Source organism: Ambystoma mexicanum, chromosome 3q, assembly GCF_040938575.1.
Source record: "Ambystoma mexicanum isolate Mex_15411 chromosome 3q, UKY_AmexF1_1, whole genome shotgun sequence".
In the NCBI taxonomy this organism is placed as follows: Eukaryota; Metazoa; Chordata; class Amphibia; order Caudata; family Ambystomatidae; genus Ambystoma; species Ambystoma mexicanum.
In genome coordinates this window covers 1,111,096,857-1,111,115,035 of record NC_090926.1, presented here as the reverse complement: position 1 = coordinate 1,111,115,035, position 18,179 = coordinate 1,111,096,857, and the positions used below count along the sequence as shown (strand labels likewise).

Here is an 18,179-nt window from a genome sequence, read left to right as displayed (position 1 = left end):
CTGTGAGGAGAGCCCATGTATAGATGAGTGGAATGCCATGGAACTGGTTGCTGCTGTGTTGTTAGTTTGTGTGTTTCGTTTGTTTGGGAATGGGTGCGTGTGATTTTTCATTTGAATTAAAGGTTTAAGCTCATAGGATAAGTTAAAAAAAAAAGGGGAGATGTGTTGTGATGTCTTAAGGGAAGCGGGGAGCTTTCAAATGCTTTCCCTATATGATGTCTTAACCCTGTGTGATGTCATGGAATGTTCTGGTTGCATCTTACAGATAATGTTCTAAGTGGGTCAGTTGGAGGAAAGTGTTGAAGGAGAGGAGCCTCTGATCGTTGGGGGTCTTCTTCCCTTATATGTAACCTAAATAAATACTGTTACATGTCTTACCTGACTGCGCCAGCCTCTTCATAACACATAGTATCCCCTTTCCCACTGTTCCCATTACAGTGCTTTATTTACCTTGCCAGAACACATGTTCCCAAGGGTAGAGGGATACTTGTTATCCTTTCTACAATCCCCTTGTGAGATCAGCACACCCCGGTTTATGGGGAGTGCTGAGTGTTAAAACTGATTTTCTTTACGCTGGAATGGTGGGCAGATGTTTAGAAGGCCAAGCTAGTATTGCGACAGGGACAACTAAGCACTGTAGCCAAACCAGTTCAAGGTAGCAAGGTGAGTGGTCTGGGCTAAGTCACAAGAGGTGGTGAGCCTGTAAGCGGGTCCACAATGAGCACACAGTGAAACAGTCAACACACTTGGACAAACAGGTATACAAATACATCTTTACTTATGGCCAAATAACACTGAAGAACAATGAGTACAAACAGGTAATACTATCACTCAACACTAATAATAGATGCATATAGACAATCATTGCAGTAGGGCAAAGCTCATGTCACACACCTGAAAAGGAAGGTACAGATTAGTATAAGCACTACTGGTCCACAGAGATTCAATCCTAAGATTCATGGAGCCGTGGGCCCAAAAGTTCAGCCAAGCTCCATACAGTTTTGTGAAGCTGGAAAATATGATCGGTTCTCTGGGGTCCAATGAACAGTTCCAAGTGTTAGGGGACAAATTAATCTGATTAACAAGTGTCCCCAACTTTCATAGTGCTTGTGTGAACAACCAATGGCAAAGCAAAAATATTAAAGTTTCTAAAAGTTACCAAAACTTAAAGGGAGTTAGGGGTTCAAGTAAGTATCGCTACAATTCACTGCCATACTCTTACTCTTCAGAGGACTTGACGGGTCGGTTGCAGAGGATCCGAGGTTGCTTTCCCACCATCAGCCTCAGCCCTTGATCCCCAGGGGTTTAAGCACTCCTCTGGACGGCGACTAATGTTGCTGCAAGGTTGCGCAATGCTGATGCTCCTTGACCTATCTGCAGCCTTTGACTCTGTTAACCGCCTCCACTCCCTATGAATCTGTGGCTCACCACTCAAATGGATTACCTCCTTCCTCAGTAACAGGAAACCAAGTTTCCCTCTCCCCTTTTGTCTCAACTCCTTGCGCTGTAAACACTGGAGTACACCAAGGCACCTGCCCCACGGCTCTCCTATTTATCCTCTATCTGACCACGCTTCCAGGAATCATCCGTGCACACAACTTCTCCTTTTACAACTACGCTAATGGTACCCAAATCATCCTGAGAATTCCCAAAACCAACACCAACCTTGAAGCTTGTTTTAGTGATATTGACCAATGGATGACGAAAAAAAAACACCTCCTTCTGAACCCAGATACAACTGAAATCATGGTGTGCGGCAATACTGCCGTTCTTCCACAACCACTCCCATGGCGCCCCTCTCTTTGCACTCCCCCGGCCCCCTCAAATAGTCAAACACCTTGGCTGCACTATGGACTCAGACCTAACACTCTCCCATCAGATCAATAATGTATCAAAATCCTGTCACTTCCACCTAAAACTCCATAGACACGTTTGCCCTTACCTCACCTACCCCAACCGACACTCCGCTGTTATGTCCATTGTTATGTAGAGACTGGACTATGCCGACCCCTTATACCTGGGAGCACCGGCATATCAGCTTAACAAACTCCAAAGAACCCAACACACTGCTGCCAAACTCCTCCTTGTCCACACCCTGCACTGGCTCCCTGTCGGACGAAGGGACCTTCAAAACCCTACACATAACAAACCGAGCAGTGCACAAGACCAGCCCAGCCTACCTACAAGAGAACATGAAACCCTACCTCCCTTCACGCACCCTAAGATCCAGCACTGCCCTCTTAGTGATTCCAACCTCCAATTCAGCCAGGATTGGAGGATCCGCCTTCTCAACCTTGGCTCCAAGACTGTGGAACTCACACCCCCCACACATTCGACACACCCAAGATTACATGGGACGGTCGAGTTAGTCGGAGGAAGCAGGAAAAGTGCAAGGGAGCAGTGATGTGCTGTTGGCGGCCTCAACCTGGTGGGTCCATTGGCTGGGCCTGCAGTTTTTGCAGCTGGAAGTCGTTGTGTACTGTTGTGCGAGTCTGTGTCTTTTTGTTTTGTTGTTGCAATGTAGTGAAGTTTGTACGGTTTGGTGTGCTGGAGGTTTTGGTTGTATTGGTTTAGAATGTGAGAGGTGTATGCAGAGGCGAAATTGTTTGTGGATTTGGTCAGTTGGCATCTCTATTCTGAATTGAGGCGCTGGGCTTGTGTGGTCTCCCCTGATGCGCCTGTCCTGGTCTGGGTCCCTCTGACATTCAAGGTTCTTTACTCATCTGGTCCCCTGCCGCTGTCCAGTCATTTGGTCGACAGACAAATGGTCGACGCAATTTGGTCGAAATCCAAATGGTCGAGTTTTTTTTTTATTTTTTATTTATATATATATATATATATATATATATATATATTTTTTTTTTTTCAGGTTTTCGTTTAGGAAAAAAAGGGGGATGGGGGGGGACCCCCACAAAAAAAGTGAGGAAAAAAAAAATTCGACTATTTGTCCTGTCGACCATTTATTTTTGACCAAATGACCTGTAACCACCCCTGCCTCTATCAGGCTCTCTCATAGCCCCACCTGTCCTTGCTTCATACTCCTGTGGCCAGTGCACCTGCTAATGTTAGCAGGTCAGGTTGTGTGCTATTGCCAATATCTCGGTGATTCCACAACACTGAGGTACCTGGTGGTAACTAAGGGACGGGTGGAGTAGTTGACTGTCTCCGTGTGTGTCGCCTGAGTTCCAGTCTATCCGGCGTCACCCGTCCAGGTGCCGTGGGAGCTTCCCGGTCATTTCTGGGGCTGTCCGTGTCCTTTCCAGTTTAGTCATCCTTTTCTCTGTTACCGTTATTAGTTTGAGTCAGTGGTGTTGAAGAGCCAGGTTTTTAGTGATTTCCTCAATTTTAGGTGATCTTGGGTGTTATTTCTTTTGGGATGTTCCATGTTTTTGCGGCTAAGTGGTAGAAGGAAGTGCCTCCAGGTTTTTTCTTAAGGTATGGTTCGATTTCCAGGCGGACTTCATTGCTTGATCGGAGGGGTCCACTGTGTGTTATGCACATTATTTTGAAGGTGATGCGATGTTTAACTGGGAGCCAGTGTAGTGTGTTTAGGGCTGGGGTGATGTGGTCTCTTCTGGATAGTTTGAGTAGTAGTCTAGCTGCTGCATTTTAGATCCGTTGCAGTTTCTTCAGGAGGTGTTCTGGTATTCCGAGGTAGAGGCTGTTTGCAGTCGATTCTTGACATGATTAGGGCGACGAGTGTTTTGTGCGTGAAGGAGAGGAAAGGTAGAATTCTTCTTGCTGTGTGGAGGAGGAAAAAACATTTCTTGACTGCATTTATTTGTGGTTCTAAGGTTAGGGTGTTGTCCATTAGGACTCCGAGATTTTGTACTATCTTCGATGATGTTGATGCGTTTCCCATTTCCGTGGGCCATGGGATGGTGGTTTCGTTCTCGGTCTTGGGATACGATCATAATTTGTCTTTCCTGGGTTGATTTTTAGGTTGTTGGCATTCATCCAGATAAGGACTTCTTTTAGGCAGTCGTTTAGGGTTGAATGATCGGCATCGGTGTCTTTGATTTTGTAGATGATTTGAGTATCATCTGCGTAGTTATATCATGTAATGTATTTTTTAAAGATTCTGATGACTGAAGTCTGGTAGATGTTGAAATATAGTGGAGATAGTGAGGATCCTTGTGGCACTCCACAGTCGTTGATTTGAATGGTTTAATCCATACTGTTTCTGTTCTTTTTGCTAGGAATGATTTGGTCCAGAGTAGGGCTGTGTCTGTTAGGACTGTCTGTAATGCCTGTCTTCTAGTCTTTTGGTCAGGGTGTTGTGGCTCACTGTGTCAAAGGCTGCGGAGAGGTAGAGTAGAATAAGGGCTGAGGTAGTGTTTGAGTCTGCGTTCGTTTTGAGGTCATCCCAGATGGATAGTAGTGCTGCTTCCGTTCCTCTGGCTGGTCTGAAACCGACTTGAGCTTGGCCTAGCAGGTCGTGTTTTTCTACATGTTCTTGGGTTAGTTTATATATGTAGGTTTCTAGAAGTTTTGCCGGGTAGGGGATGTTGGAGATCGGCCTGTAGTTGGAGAGGTCTTCTACGTTGCCACTTGTGTTTTTCAAGAGTGGCTTGATATATGCTGATTTGAAGATCCTCGGTACAGTCCCTGTTGCTAGTGGCCTGGATCTGGAAGCTGTAGACCAGTAAACCACTGGAGCTGATTTTTGTGAAGAGAAGACTCCTGTAGCTACATCCAGCGACTGGAGATGCCTGCTGAGTAACTGCTGCCTGTGCTGACACTGACCAAAGACTACTCAGACCCTTGCACTGGTGGAACCAATCAATTTTAAGAAGACCTGCATTTCGGGCATCCCATGACCAGCTGTGACCTTCCTAGGCTGCAAACAGACAATACCATGGGACCTCAAGGCAGAGTGCTGCGCATCGTCTTCCAAAGAACTAATCTTGCTGAATCTTTGGTAGATTCCTGCTGGACCTCCATAAGCAAGATTACAATTCTTGAAGGCCCATCACCAGAATGCTGGACCAAGAAAGCAAGACAAATCGATCAGACAACTGTTCTTCATGTGGTGTCTTGAAAAGGGCGCCAAAAACCACAGAGCCGTGAGAAGCACTGAAGAATCCTACGCTGGGAGCATTTTCTGTCGACTGCTGCTGTAATTTCCCATTGTGTCCTTCCTTTCGTCTGAAGACAAAGAATCCAGAGACTGTTCTGTAGCTGCTGCAGACAGATGCTTTCATGATGCAACTTCTTCACTGCTGAGGTGGCTTGAGGTAATACTTACCTTATCGCTATGGTGGGGATGCATGTAGTTGGGAGTTCACCCATACCGTTCGCCCAGGCCTAATGCTGTAACGCATACAGAGGGAGCTTCTACGAAGTCCCTGCACCCTTTTACGACTCTAAAGTACTGTACTTACTTGTTCTACGAAGATTTCGTCTTTAGCTCGGATTTCCTACAGTTGCTATGTGGATGACGCACATCATCCTGAGAATTCCTAAATCGACCACCGACCCCAGCCCTGACCTAGCAGCGTGTCTCTCACACATTGACTGCTGGATGATGACTAACCATTTTCTGAACCCAGGTAAAACTGAGATCATTGTATGCAGAAAATCTTCTCTATGCTCCCTGCCGACTCCAAGGCCAACCCCTCCACCCCCGCATGACCACCACCACTGTCAAAAACTGCACAATAGACTCAGACCTAACTCTGTCTCACCACATCAACAATACCTCCAAAGCCTGTCATTTCCACTTTAGGCTCCTGAAGTGCATCTTCCCTTACCTACTCGAACAGACTGGCTGCAATTATGTCCATTGTCATGTCCGACTTGACTATGTGAACTCCCTCTACCTGAGTGCACCGGCCGACCAGTTAAACTCCAAAGAGTACAAAACTCAGCTGCCAGACTGCTTCTCGCATTGGGCTACATCTCACAGGCTCTCCATACCCTACACTGGCTCCAAATTGGACGCACGGCCACCTTCAAATTCTTATGTATTATCCACCTAGCAGTCCCCCTGTACGAGCCAGTTTGGGCTGTCCTCAGCGCTGTGGTGCATTGTCTTGCCAAGGCCGAATCCGTCAAAGTCTTTGCTGGGATTCAAAGGACCCTCCAGGGATGTAATCCGACTCATCCATGTACCCTCACCAGAGTGCAGAACTTCAGGAATCGAAAAAGATTGTCCGGGCAAATCGTGTCCTATGTTGGTGCTGCCAAAAAAGGTGCCAAAACTGCATACTGACCAGAGAAGCTGATGAAATCCGGGCCATACGTCCTCCCTCAAGACTGCTGCTGAGAGATCCCGTCCATTGTCTAGCCTTTTGTCATCAGACCAAGGAATCCAGTGGTCTCGTTCGGCGCTGCCACATCGAGGAGAATCCACCCACAAACATTTCTTCAAACCAAAGGTACTGTGCGGGGGAAAAGGTATTGCTTACCTTGATCCAAGAAATCGCCCCATGTAGAGTGCATGTAGAGGTGTCCAGGGAGTCAGCTCTTAGCTCTGACCCAAGCTGCTGCTTGTGTCCCGTTTTTGGGTCCTTTAACCGGGTCTCCCGCGTTATTCTTCTGGTATCCTTACCTAGAGACACAAAGTATCCACAAAAACGTTTGCTGTTCTGCTGCTTTGTAAGACTTTGAGGCCTCTCCGAACTGCCATTTAGCTTGGGTTTTGAATTAAGTGGTAACTTGCGCTGATACTGCCTCTAGACCCTTAAGCTCTGCTACTGTTTGACTAACCAACTGTTTTCCTTCCAAAAAGAATTTATATTGTGGTTTTGCTAGCTAAATACAATTACTGTATGTCTTTGTGTGTGCGCGAATGCACGTTATTACCGATAATACTGTAGAACTGTCAGTGGCAAAATCTGTAACAATTATAACTGCAAGCAACTGCAAAGTGAGCCGTGGCCTTTGAAAAGTATCTGCAAGTAATCTTATGTTTTGGTTCGATGTGTCAAGTATTTTAAAACATCTCGTCTACATAAAATATATATTTTATATAAATGTATCATAGACGTGATTCTTTGAATTGCATTACTAACTAGGTTCAGTATACCTACTTATAGGTCACCTCTTCCACTTATGATAAACCTGACTGCTCTGCCACTCTACCAAGGTTCAAGGAGTACAGACTGATGCTAAGAATTGGAGACCCATCTTCCATTGGGATAGTTTTATGAAGTCTTACCTCAAGTGGACTTTAGGAAAACTCCCCTAACAATGTTACATTAAAGCAATGAAGAAATCCCCCTACAGGGACATGCCACTGCACTGATAGCCTTATCTGCCCACCAGTGTCTTCAAAAAAGAGGGTCTGAGCAGAGGATGTAAAGCAGAATGGCTTAATTAACCCCAAAAGGCAGTAAAGGTGTCTAGCCATAGCAATTACCTGTGGTTTCTATTGATGGAAAGTTGCAAAGAGAAAAATCTTTCCTGACTGTCAAAATACAATGGTTAAACGCGGTTGAACTCCTGCAGAAATATTTGGCCAAGAAACGGAGACCCCTGAGAGTAAGTAGTGAGAGTAGCCCATCTCCGGGTCCCATAGGTAAATAGTAATTGTTTTAGTTCATAAAAACACTGTTCCAGGTAGGCAAAACAACCCAGTGAGTACAGCTCTTGTTATGCAGGGTGGTTAGGGAATCTGGTCACCCAGGGACTTGTACCCTGGACAAATGACGCACCCAATTGCTAAAAATAACTGTAGAATTAACATCCATCCTTTGGGCTAGCAGACACCAGCCAGAAGTGAAATGACGGAGGAGGCTCTAGGAGATTGGAAGAACTCAAACAAGCATATACCAGCAGCTCAAAGGACCGGAGGCAGCCCACCAGCCGACGTCTTAAAAGAGCAATGGTAGAGGCAAACCAGGATGGCTGATGAACAGATGGGGCAGGGTATTAGCATCCTTGTTACTCTTCCAGGCAAGGGAAGCTTCCAGGGAATTCCTCACTTTTGCCAAATGGCGTTTTGCCGGATTTGTTTCACCTTTTTTTCATTTCTTTTTTCTAATCACCATTTTTACCGCAAACCTGTGTTAAATTCAGGAAGATATATAAAGGGGGACGGTGGCTGGAGGCGCAAGGGTAGGGCAGTGGAAGGGGTCTCGCCCTGCATTTTGTGTTCAGAAAAAGGTGGACAAATCTGTGAGAAAAATATAAAATTGGCAAAATGACATTCAACACAAAATAAATTGAGGAAAGCTAATAGATCTGCGTCCAACACCAAGGTGGGATACTCTGGCAATAAAAACAAAGCAGTGGTGAAGCAGACAAGAAAATGTCCCCAGCACATAAATCCGACTCGGCCAGCAAGAAAGACCAGGGGGCGAATGAGGAAGGCCCCGGAAGGATATCCAGCATCCGAAAACCAGAACTAAAACTAGGACACTGGTCCAGCCAGTGTGACGAGATCTGGTCTTAAAAAAAAATCAGCAATGGCTTGAAAACAGCCAAAACTTTCCAGCAGGTAAGCAAACCTGCTTCTTTCCTGATATCCGGTAGCAATCTAACAGAATTGTGTGTAGGAACAATTTCTGCCCTATATATCCCATTTACACAGGGGTTGGACAAAGCTAGCCTGCCCATCGCACAAAGGTGTTTCAAATGAAGGTTTTCATGGCAAGTCGGCAACGTTGGCCTTAAACGTCAGCAAATATCCAGTGTCGGCCCCAAAGGATTTACAATGGCCAGGCCAGGGACTGGTTGGTCTAATCCAGTGGAAACCATTATTGAAGGGTACAGGGGTGTGCCATGTTTCTTTGCCTAGACAAAGAAAGCAAAATGACTGAGGGGGTTAACTGCCAAAAACACATTGGTTCCCTATTTGCTACAATATCAGTGCATTAGGCTACCAATGTGGTAAATCTACTTGCACCCATGGTGAAACCAAAACTAAATTACAGCTGCCACTAGCCAACTCACTAAAGCCAATGTAGGTGGATATGATCACCCTTGTTTTAAAAAAAAAAAAGGGGTGCCTAAAAAGCACCCATGCCATATAGGCTACAATTGGATTATGTTTAGTTTATTTGTAGAGCGCCCCAAGCCCTTAGGCATCTGGGCACTAATCTTACAGGTTACAGAAAACACAAAGCATGGAATACGGCAGAAAGATACAACAAAGTTACAAATATACATTAGACACCAGAAGAATGATAGTTACATATATACATCAATTTTTACAGGATACAGGAATTTACATAGATCTGTACATGTCAGGTCATGGTTATACGATCGGATTGAGGTCTTGCTCATGGAGTCATGCTTTGACCTTTTCCCGCAATAGGCGGTAAGAAGGTTCCTCTCTTAGAGATATAGGGAGGGCATTCAATTTTTTGGCAGCGAGGTCCGGGAAGCTAACCCTGCCTGCTCGTTGTTGCTTGAAGCGTGGGATGTTTACACAGTGCGTCTGGGCTGTTCTAGTGGGCCGTGTTGTGGTGTGATGGGAGATAGTGTTGGAAACATAGATGGGAGCCTGGTTAGATAGGCACTTCTAAGTGAGGGACAAAGTTTTAAATGCTATTCTTTGCTTAATGTTTAGCCATTTTATTGTCTGATTTCGGAGATGTGGTGTTTCCTTGGGATGTTCAAGGCTGCTATGATCGCGTTGTTTTGCATAACTTGCATTTTGTTAGGGTTCTGTTGTGAAGTGCCAAGATAGAGCGCATTGCAATAGTCCAGCTTAGAGAGGAGTAGGGCTCTTGCTATTGTGATGCAGTTGTCTGTAGTCAGGTTGGGTTGGCAAGCTGTGATAAGTTTACATGTGTAGTCGGTGGCTGAAGCCATAGCGTGCGTTTGTCTTAAGGTTAGTGCTGAGTCGATATAGATTCCTAGTGTTTTCACCACATTAGCCACTTTATATTGCCGTCAATATTGAATGAGGTGAATAGCACGTCTAGTTTGTTCAAGTTAGCTGGCGAGCCCAGGAGGAGCAGCTCTGTCTTATCGTTAAGACCGAGCCCATACTTCGCTATCTAGGCTTGTATAATGAGGTAAATGTTAAGCGTCCTGCTGTCCACAGTGTAATCACCAGTGATGGGGATGAGTATCTGGGTGTCATCTGCATAATTAGTGTTAAGTGACACCCAGATAATCAAGCTCATCAAAAAGTGGCTTGATAAACACATTGTAGAGCATAGGAGACACGCAAGAACCTTGGGGAACCCCGCAGGTAACTGGAGTGGGGGGGGGGCAGAAAACTACAAAAAGTTGCAGCGGAACTTCAGTAGCAGTTCCTCTGACCACAAAAGAGGTAGAATACCCAAAAAGGGGGGGGGAAGAATCAGTGAACGCATCCCTAAAAGTGTCTACAGAACCATCAAAAATTAAATTCTGCCCGATCAGTCAACCGAATGCAGATTGCTGGAATCTATAACAATATAAAATTGGAAAGTAAATGGTCTATGTAAATATTTTGCAGTTTGGATTTGTAGTATCTGTAGTGAACAAGATTATGCATTTATGAACATCTTCGGTTTCCTTTATCTTTTTCAGCCCCCACAGTACACTTGATTTCCTTCTTCCACCCTCGATATACTTCCTGGCCTATCGAGTGCTTGTCCTGCTGCCTTCTCCCTGCGTCCCTTTAATGCCCTAGTTTGCACCTGATTTTTAAGTCTCCTGAACAATTCCAAGTGTGTCTGAATTTGTCTCTTGTGCCCCCGCCCACCCAATCACCTCCAATCATCTTACTGATCCTCTCTGGTGCATTTTTGATCTTCTGCACTACCGTGTCCTGCTTTCTGACTCTACCCTTTCCTTTCTATGCTCATCTTCTATTCACAACCCACTTCCTCCCCAGCATGCATCTAAACCTATGCTGCCCTGCTGCCATTGCCTGAACACTTGCACTGTTAAGAGGCAACTCATTAAAGTGGACTTTGTTGACTGCACAACAGATTATTTTCCTGCTGGAGGAGTTGGTCCACACATGCACGCATATAGGGTCGTCTGTTTTCCTTGCGTATTAATTTCTGCTGTCAAAAACTATAAGTGTCTGTCTCCTTTAATATTACAACCATTCTATGATTTTTTGTATTTCAGGAGGAGACCCCGCTTTTCCTAGCTGCCCGTGAAGGAAGTTATGAAGCTGCCAAGATCCTTCTAGACCACTTTGCAAATCGTGAGATAACCGACCACATGGATCGACTCCCTCGTGACATTGCTCAAGAACGAATGCACCATGACATTGTGCATTTGCTGGACGAATATAACACAGTCCGAAGTCCTGGATCTATGGGTAATCACACAATGTCTCCACTAATGTGTCATCCCAATGGCTACATGTCCAACCTAAAGCAAACTCCTCAGGGAAAGAAGACCAGGAGGCCCAGTGCAAAGAATGCTTCCAGCAGTAGTGTTAGCCTGGCCCGTGAAGGCAAGGACACTAAAAGCCGAAACAAGAAGCTGGCACTGGACTGCCAAGGGTCTCTTATGGAGAGTTCAGTTACTTTGTCACCTGTTGATTCCCTGGACTCACCCCGCACTTATGTGGCTAATCCAACATCCCCCATCATGGCATCTCCAGGAGTTTTTCACTCTGCAGCTGCTTCGATGTCCATGCCATCTACTCCCATTGTCCATGGTATGATGGATGGTCCATTTGCAGTTTCCTTGGCAAGGCTAAGTGACATCGGTGAAGTGACCTCTGCCCAGAATGCTGCCATCCTTTCCATGAACAACATGCAGAATCGTGTCTCTATGCCATCCATGGTTCGTCAGCCTAACTGCATTGTGAATGCCAATGGCCTTGGGCTTAGTCTAGGCATGGTGAGCCCAGTGAGTGTACCTTTTGACTGGCACAACCGGATCCCCTCTTCCCAGTGCAACCAGGTTGTCAATGTGGTTCATCCAGCAGGCTCTCATCCCAACCTTCACCAACACAGTCAGAGCTTCCAGCAGGGATTGATGCTCCAGAACCACCTTTCAATGGTCCATGCCTCTCAAATCCTTGCTCAGCAAAGTCCAGTGAAAATGCAGCCGGTTGCTGAACAGCGGCAGCCTTCACCCCTGGCGCAAGTTGCCCCAAGTCAGCAGATGCATCCTCCACCATTACAAAGCAATAACATCCAACATATGCAGCAAAATATGGTTCGTATGCAAGAGAGGCTCAACCAGCCCATTTCGCCAAAGGAGCCGCAAGGAACTCGGCCACCATATTTCAAACAGCAGAGCAACAGTGGCCAGACCATGGAGGATTATCCCACCCCTCCTTCGCAACACAGCTACAACCCAGGGCAGGAGGCAAGCCCCAAGCACTACCTGCACATGCCCAGTGAGCATCCATACCTAACTCCTTCCCCGGAGTCTCCAGAGCAGTGGTCCAGTCCCTCGCCCCACTCCATGTCAGACTGGTCAGATTCTACCCCTAGCCCAGCTATTATTGGGTCCTCTCAGACACAGATTTCCCATCTGCCTGAACAGGCCACGAAAATACAGGTGTTTGCGTGAAGATCCAGTGAAGAATTTCCCTCTATTCCTCCCCTCATTTCCCTCCTTCGTTTTCAAGGAGGGTGAAGGTGACTCTTTGGGGCATTCTCAATTGAAAAGGTTTCCTGTGAAACCCTCTGTTTTGCCTCCAGGAAGGTGTTTGATGAAGTAAATCAGAATCCTAAGGATCTTTAATATCATAGCCAGCTCTGAAAATGAAGTCTTCAGTCTTCTCAAAACAGACACATGTCTACCTTTTATCCTGTTTGTGCTTGAACGCTGCAAAATGGATGGAAGTACTGAACAATTAGGTGTGAGAAGCGGGAGGACCATTTCCAAGCTAGACACTTGCTTGTTATCACTGCCCTTGTGACCAAGAATGCACGCATCCCAGCGGGACAGAATCATGTGCAAGTGAGACTATTTGATGCAGGGATGAAACTGTACTTTCGTCTACTTCAGACTGTTCAAGCAAAGGCGTCCTTTGCTTTTTTTAAGCATTTTGTATAGTAGATACGCATTTTTTTAACAAAATATTAAAAAGAAAAAAGATTGGATTGGATCAAAGTTAGGCCTCACTTAAGCCGGGTTGTAAGTTATTTTGTGGAGCAAGGTCAATGGTTTGTTCCTGAGAATGGAGCAAGAAAAAAGTACTTCTGTGCAGCTAGGTGTGGAAGGAAATTCGGTACAGTTCAGTAAAAGATGAATTAACTCGAATATTTAGATTTTTCCAATATGTCCCTTGGTGTATGAAAGCCAAGAATAGAACTGTGTGTTTGAGCTGCACAATTATCAGGGTGGGAAAGGTGGGGCAGTTTCTTATTGCTGTTGCACCTGAACATTCGTAATATACTTTGGAATAGTTTTACTTTTGAACTGTTTCAAAGATTCCACGACTACTCCTAGTTTGGTCCTTCAATGACATGAGAAGTGGAACTATTTGGAAAATCACTAATGGGTGGGTGATGCTGTTTGAATCTGCACTCTACCAGCATCATGTTTTCATAGAATAATGCTGTTAAGGTTTCTATGGGTGAGGACTATGAAAAAGCGCTTTTAACTGTTTCATGAAAAGGGTAAAGTGCACCAATCGCCTTGTGATGTCAGATTTATGCTGCTTTGTGAAAACTGGCCACAACCATTACGAAGTATTATTCGATCAGCGATCGAGCATTCTTGGACTCTGTGGGTCCTTTTCTGTGGTAAGGCAGGGCACGTTTAACGGCAAAGGGCCAGAATAGAAAGCATACCTTAACGCTCAAAACCGGTTACTAGGTACAGCTAAATAGCTTGCATGACTTTTGTACTTCAAACGGCGACGAATGGCACGTTATATGTAAAAATGAGTGCAGCACTTCAAACCCCACTGCCTCTTGCACCATGGTGCACACCAGAGTGTGCACCAATAATCTGGGAAGCGTCTGTCCATAATCCAACTAGTCAGTCCACTTTGGCAATACTGCCAAAATCCAGAAGCAACTGCCAGGACTGTGACCTTGCGTATTGAGCAGTTCACTGTATCCATGACTCCATCCTTGATGCTGCCAACAGGTTTATCATTATTTTCCAATACACTGGTTCCGCTTGTTATTTTTCAAGGATGCTTTTGAAGTTGAGGACCAAAGCTTTCCCTGCTTTCTTGGGGAAAGTCTGCTTCTAAACTGTCTGTTGGTGTCTTTTATCACTTGCCTAAAAATGTATTGCGTTTTTAATCCTGTTTAACTTTTTAGATATTAATCTTCCTCAAATGTCTTGAAAGGTTACAACCAGAAGGCTGTTTCCTAGGCTCGTGATCCCACTCCCCCCTTATCAGATTTGATGGCACCCTTTGCTGTTTTCAGCTACTGCCCGATGCTTAATTGAGGCTTACAAACGTGAATGAATGTGAGAGTGTGAGGGGGTGATGTGCGAGAGATATGTACAGCAGAAACCTTGTTTCCTTCTGTATTAAATGTATTGGTATGTAGAGTAAAAGGTAGGTGCCTTTTGTTCCTGCTAACCCATTGGTTTCTTGGGATTTGATTGGTCAAACCATGTTGGTAAAGATTGGAAATGTTAGAGGCTATTGCCCTTTTTAATTGTGTACTAGGTATACATTCTTGCTCGTCTAATAGTGTCATTGATGCTGTTTTCTGTGTGGTAGACCACCGTTTGTGGAGCGACTTATCCTTTGGCTCAAAGCCAGGAGGATAATCCTGGGGGGGGCTACCTGCCCTGCATCTGAACAGTGGACAATCAAAAGCTTTCTATGGAGGCACGACGATTGTAAGGGATGGGGGTGACTGTTAGAATTGGCTGGCATGACCCTTGTCCCATTTGATTCAACATTGTTTAATTGTCGGTCACAGCCCCACCTTTAAAAAGAGGTACAATACTCCTTTCCACACATAGATAAAGTGAGCATTAGCTTGTGCTGCCATTTTGTCTTCTAATATTCATTTTTCCATTTTGTATTTTATACTTAAATATAAACTGTAGCATTGTGGTACATTTTAAACCGCCTTATGACGACTGTTTTTATACATATATATCTATACCTTAAGTATATTAAAATATATATATCATAATGGCCGAATCCACCTTCATCTCTTGGCACTTCACTGCATTCCAGATTAATTTATTCTCTCCAATTCCTTTTAAATTACACTACATTGTTTTACCGTGGGAATCACAATGCTGTAAACTGAGCATTGCAAACACTGCCTGTATATCCACAGAGCACGGAAAGCAGATGTGTACAGGAATGGAGGGTGAGGCTTGCTGGCCGCATCAGTCGGTGCAGTGATAATTGTAAATGTTTTTTTGTTAGACTTCCTCCTATCCTTGACCCCACATTCCATTATTTGTAAAAAATGTTTTGTTAATCTGATTGAGGGTTTTAGGGAAAGTTTAATGGTCCACTCGAACGTCACTAGTCAAGCCACTGAAATCAGACCGTCTTGACAGTGATGCCCTCCAAAAGATGGTACGATCTTGGACAAGATGGGACCTGTATCCCTCCTTTCAAGCCATTGTTTGTGCATCTGTTAAAAAAAAAAAAGGTCGTTTCCTCTAAAGCATGGTCTGAAGTTATATACTCTAAGGCACAAAGAGAACCACGGTTTATACAACGAAAAGCATTGGTGCCATGACTTTGGTTATACCAGATAACCGCTTCTCCTGCCTCAATGCCTATGACAATTGGGCTCCTTATTACACGATTGCAGACAGCACAAGGCTGAAAGGGAACAGCATGGGCCAAGAAGTGAGAGTATGCCACATATGGCTTTTAGTACATCTTTGCACAGACACAAAATCCATTGTTTCATTAATGTTGCACCATTTTTGTAAATATGTATTGTTGCACGTAATCTTTTGTTTCTCTAACGATGTTCTCTATAAACATGCTTTGAATCTTTGCCATCAGGAGATTGCAAAACACTCACTTGTTTGTTCTATCCATGTCATTTAGGTCTCTCCACTTTTTAAAATGTAGCTACTAAATATTCTAAGCCGTTTACTTCGTGAATTTATTTTTGCCCTTTAACAAGTTCAGGGACCAATCTTAAGGAGGCTTTATATTGCTATTCGAAGTGTGTGGACAGACCGTTTACTTCCAGTAATAACTCTTGTTTTAAGAGGGAGACGCTAGCATTTGAAAATATTTTGAGCATTCCTGAAACCACTTCCTTTTAAAATGAGATGCTTCATGTCCTGCATGTCCAATGACGTTCTTTGACACCAGGTGAACGTTTAGGAGCAGCAGAGTGGTGGCAAGTGTTTGCCTACCTACGGAAACCTCTTTGTGTTGTGCATTTAAGCTCGGCAGGAAACTAGGCACAGAAGCACCTTTGCAGGTATTCCCAGACTTCTATCATGAGGAAATCAAATGATGCCAATAAATTGCAACCTTTGCTTTTGAGCAGTTGGATTCTGCCTTTGGTTTCTTTGTAGGACGTTTTCACCTTACTTCCGATTCATCCTTAATTTGATTAGAAGTTTCTGATTTCCACGCTGGGTGCTATGTGCATATCAACGCATTGGAGGCAACTTTCCTTTCTAGTCTTACTTTGTACCCAGTTCTGCCACTTAAGATTTCTCATCGGAAGATGAAGCGCCCATATCTATTAACATCGAATTTGGGGTTATGACGTATGGCTGCCCCACGCATGGCTTTCTGTTAGCAAATAGGTTTCAATGTTACTTTGATCCTTGATGTTGTGGGTATGACCCATCCCTTTATGTTTTTAAATCTTTTTACATTTGTGCTCCTGCCACATTTATTAAACTCACTTATTTGTCAGTATCCAGTTGCATCAGATTTCAGAAGGCTTTCCTGAAATACTTCTGCATACATTTTTGTGACTTTGTTTTCTGAAAGACTTGTGTGCAATTATTGTTGCTTTAATTCAGAAGCACTTTGCATTACCGGTCAATTGTATACAGAAAAGAAAAGTATACTTGTGTATAGCAGTAGTTTTCAATGTTCGGGATCCCACAAATGATCGCCTTCGTGTTACCATCTCAAATGGTGATGTCTGGTCATAATCTAATCCGTGTCCCACTTTATTCCTGGGAAGAGGTTGGGTCTTGGTGCTTTTCCACAGATGGCTTCCCACAGGTACGGGTAAAAGGACTATTGGCTAGGACTACAGTGAGTTACTTGTGCATTGTGCCCCACCTTCCACAAAGGAAAATGGCTTCCATGTGATAAACTGATCAGACAAATTGCATGGAAAGACTGAAAGATGTGGATAAACGGAACGTTTGTGTTTCATAATGATCAAATGCCATCTGTACATATTGTAAGCATGTCAATGTATAGACTCCTCCTACGGTGAAAAGCTGCCATAGGCAAATCGGATGATCACAGGTTCATACAGTGTTGAGAGGGCTGATAACAATGTCTAGAACTCAGTGGTGGTAGGCCTTAAACACCCTGGAGGATTAGGTATATGGTGCCTTAGGTGTGACCTCAAAGTGCCAATCATCCACTTGCTAATATGTAAAGTAAAAAAAATAATGTATAAACAATGCCTTGTCCATTTGTTTTTGTTAATGGAAAAACGTAACTGCCAGAAACCCAGAAGTATTTTCGATGCCACTGGCTGGTATGAATATTCCTGTCTGGCTTTGCTCCAGAACTTCACTGCAGGCCATCAAAGCCACCTTCTCAACCAGAAACGCCATGTTTGAATGTGGTAATTCCTTAGACATTGACCATGTTATGTTTTTGTTAGTGATATTTTTGACATGAGATGAGACCTCCCTCCAACTCGACTTTTTAAAGACAATTTAGATGTTTCTTTACTTCAACAATAGTTTATTTTTTGTATACATGTTAATTACAAGTAGCTTTAAACTGTGTACAGAACGTTCTGTTTTTCTGAATGCAACATATGAAATGTAACTATGTTGCTGCTAAATAAAATTTTAGTTAACAAAGAACACCTTGTTTTCCCCTCTTACTGTTCTGCCAGTTTTGTTTCTGCTTTTTGATGTTGAACTTGATATTTTCCTGCAGTGCATATTTGACTCCTGTGTATGTGTGTGAGCGCGTGTTTGCGCGCGCATGTTCAGGGTTGCAACACCAGACTGCCTGAGATAGTAAATGCTCTGACAAATGCCATTAATGTCAGATTGTTGCAATACTCAATCACCATAATGTAATTGACCCCACAGTGACAGACTAGGTGGTCGTTATAAATAGCCTATCATATCAGGGGTGGACTTCTTAGCTCTTGGGGCACAGCCATAGGGGGTGATTGTAATCTCTCATGCTCAGCCTGCATCAG

At 44.2% G+C, this 18,179-nt stretch overlaps 1 protein-coding gene across 1 annotated transcript in view; it reads left to right on the top strand.

Annotated features, from left to right (window-relative positions):
* LOC138447652 (neurogenic locus notch homolog protein 3-like) overlaps positions 1-17,832 on the top strand; it is a 536,025-nt gene extending 518,193 nt beyond the window's left edge. Inside the window, exon 34 of the mRNA XM_069603876.1 lies at positions 11,020-17,832. Coding sequence (XP_069459977.1) covers positions 11,020-12,426 — 1,407 coding nt within the window. The 3' untranslated portion in view covers positions 12,427-17,832. The remainder of the gene's footprint in view (positions 1-11,019) is intronic.
* The last annotated feature ends 347 nt before the right edge of the window (positions 17,833-18,179 follow it).